The 1,643-nt window shown below is 39.6% G+C and overlaps 1 protein-coding gene across 1 annotated transcript; it reads left to right on the forward strand.

Annotated features, from left to right (window-relative positions):
• Positions 1–827: 827 nt before the first annotated feature.
• On the forward strand, positions 828–1,442 carry LOC107492290 (uncharacterized). Its single transcript, XM_016113292.1, has one exon. The coding sequence runs from the start codon at positions 828–830 to the stop codon at positions 1,440–1,442; it is 615 nt and encodes a 204-aa protein (XP_015968778.1).
• Positions 1,443–1,643: the final 201 nt, after the last annotated feature.

Raw genomic sequence — 1,643 nt, forward strand, 5'->3', positions numbered from 1 at the left:
CATTTGTTTCTTCGGTGTCCGTTTACTTGGCAGGTGTAGTGTGCTTAGCTGTTTAACTGTGGTAGATTGTGGACTATCCTAAGGACTATTAAGAAACATTTTGAAAATTGGACAACCTTGACCATAAGGTAGGAGGAACGTAATAGATGGCTAATTGGGTTTTTTGCTATCATTTTTCACATATGGATGGAAAGGAACAACAAAATTTTCAGCAGTCAAGAAGCGGGACTTGTGGACGTTATTAACAGGTCGTTCATGAGCTACAAAAAATGAAATAGAGTTAATCCTAACGGTTGTTGATAACAATATTAAAAATGATTATAGATTGATTTTGTTTTATCTATTTATTTTATTTGTACTATGTTACTCCATTTTGTTATGTTAAGCTCTTTACTTTAAAAAAAAACTTTGTATTTGATAAACTGTAAATAAAGATCGATCATATGTTTTTATTTTATTTTTAGTTTGAAAAGTTAAGCGTGCTCATGACGAGATTAATTTGTGTCTTTTAAGTTTTAACAACTCCTACCTTTTATTTTATCAATTTAAACCAAGACACACATAACACCACACACGTACACCTTCCAATTTGAACAGAAAGCTACCACAGCCAACGTGAACCCTTAATCACTGCAACAAATTCGGCACATTTAACAGTTATCCGACACATACTATTTTGGGTATATAGATGGCGGATGCAACGAACAACTGAAACTATAAAAGCCCACCCTAGTGCCCTTTTTCAATCAAGGCAAATCTTTTGCCCTGCCTCTTATTTCTTTTGAATAAATTTAATAATAATTATTTTCCAAAAGAAAAAGAAGACAATGGCTTATAACAATAGCCTTCTCCTCATTGTGACACTCTCCTCTCTCCTCCTTTCAGGCCATGCCTATCGATACACAGGAATGTCAATCTGGTTCACTAATCCAGCCCCGGCCCCGGCCCCCGGCCCGGTCACCGCTGAACCCACCGATCCAGTTAACGACTTCTTCAGCGGCTTGAACGACAACCTCAACCTCGACCTTGGCCTCAACCTTGAAGGTGATGCAAAATCCAAGGCCCAGCAGATCGCGGATTTCTGCAATGGCATCCAGAACCCTGATTTCTGTGCCGAAACCATTGCACCATTCGTGAAGGGGAAATTCGATCCAATCAAGGCCCTTGAAACTCAGATGAACGCCGCCCTCAACCATTCGTTGGAGGTTGTGGCGGAAATCGCGAAATCACTGAAGGACCACGCCACCCCAAAGAAGGCAATGGCTGCTCTGTCCATCTGCAAGGAGTGCTACGACAATGCAGTAGATGCCATCAATGAATCTCTTGAGCTGGTGAACCAGGACAACGCGATGATGCTTTCGTTGAATCTCCAGGAGCCATCAACCCTATTTCTAAAGAGGCTATTAATGCTGCTAGTCAATTTATTTCAAAGTCCTTGGTGATCTTCGACGCCTCGATCAATAACCAGAACAATTTCCTTTTTTAATTGATCTAATCAATATTGGAGGTGGAGGAGGAGGAGGTGCACATGGTAGCCATATATATGGCTGCTAATTCTTTATGGTGTATCATCGTTGTAATTAATTTGTGAGATGTAATCTTTTACCAACGAAATACAACAATATATATTGAGGAATTTTATT

Source organism: Arachis duranensis, chromosome 6, assembly GCF_000817695.3.
Source record: "Arachis duranensis cultivar V14167 chromosome 6, aradu.V14167.gnm2.J7QH, whole genome shotgun sequence".
NCBI lineage: Eukaryota > Viridiplantae > Streptophyta > Magnoliopsida > Fabales > Fabaceae > Arachis > Arachis duranensis.

Excerpts from the sequence above, each read along its gene's own strand:
- LOC107492290 (XM_016113292.1), top strand. The coding sequence starts at position 828 with ATGGCTTATAACAATAGCCTTCTCCTCATTGTGACACTCTCCTCTCTC.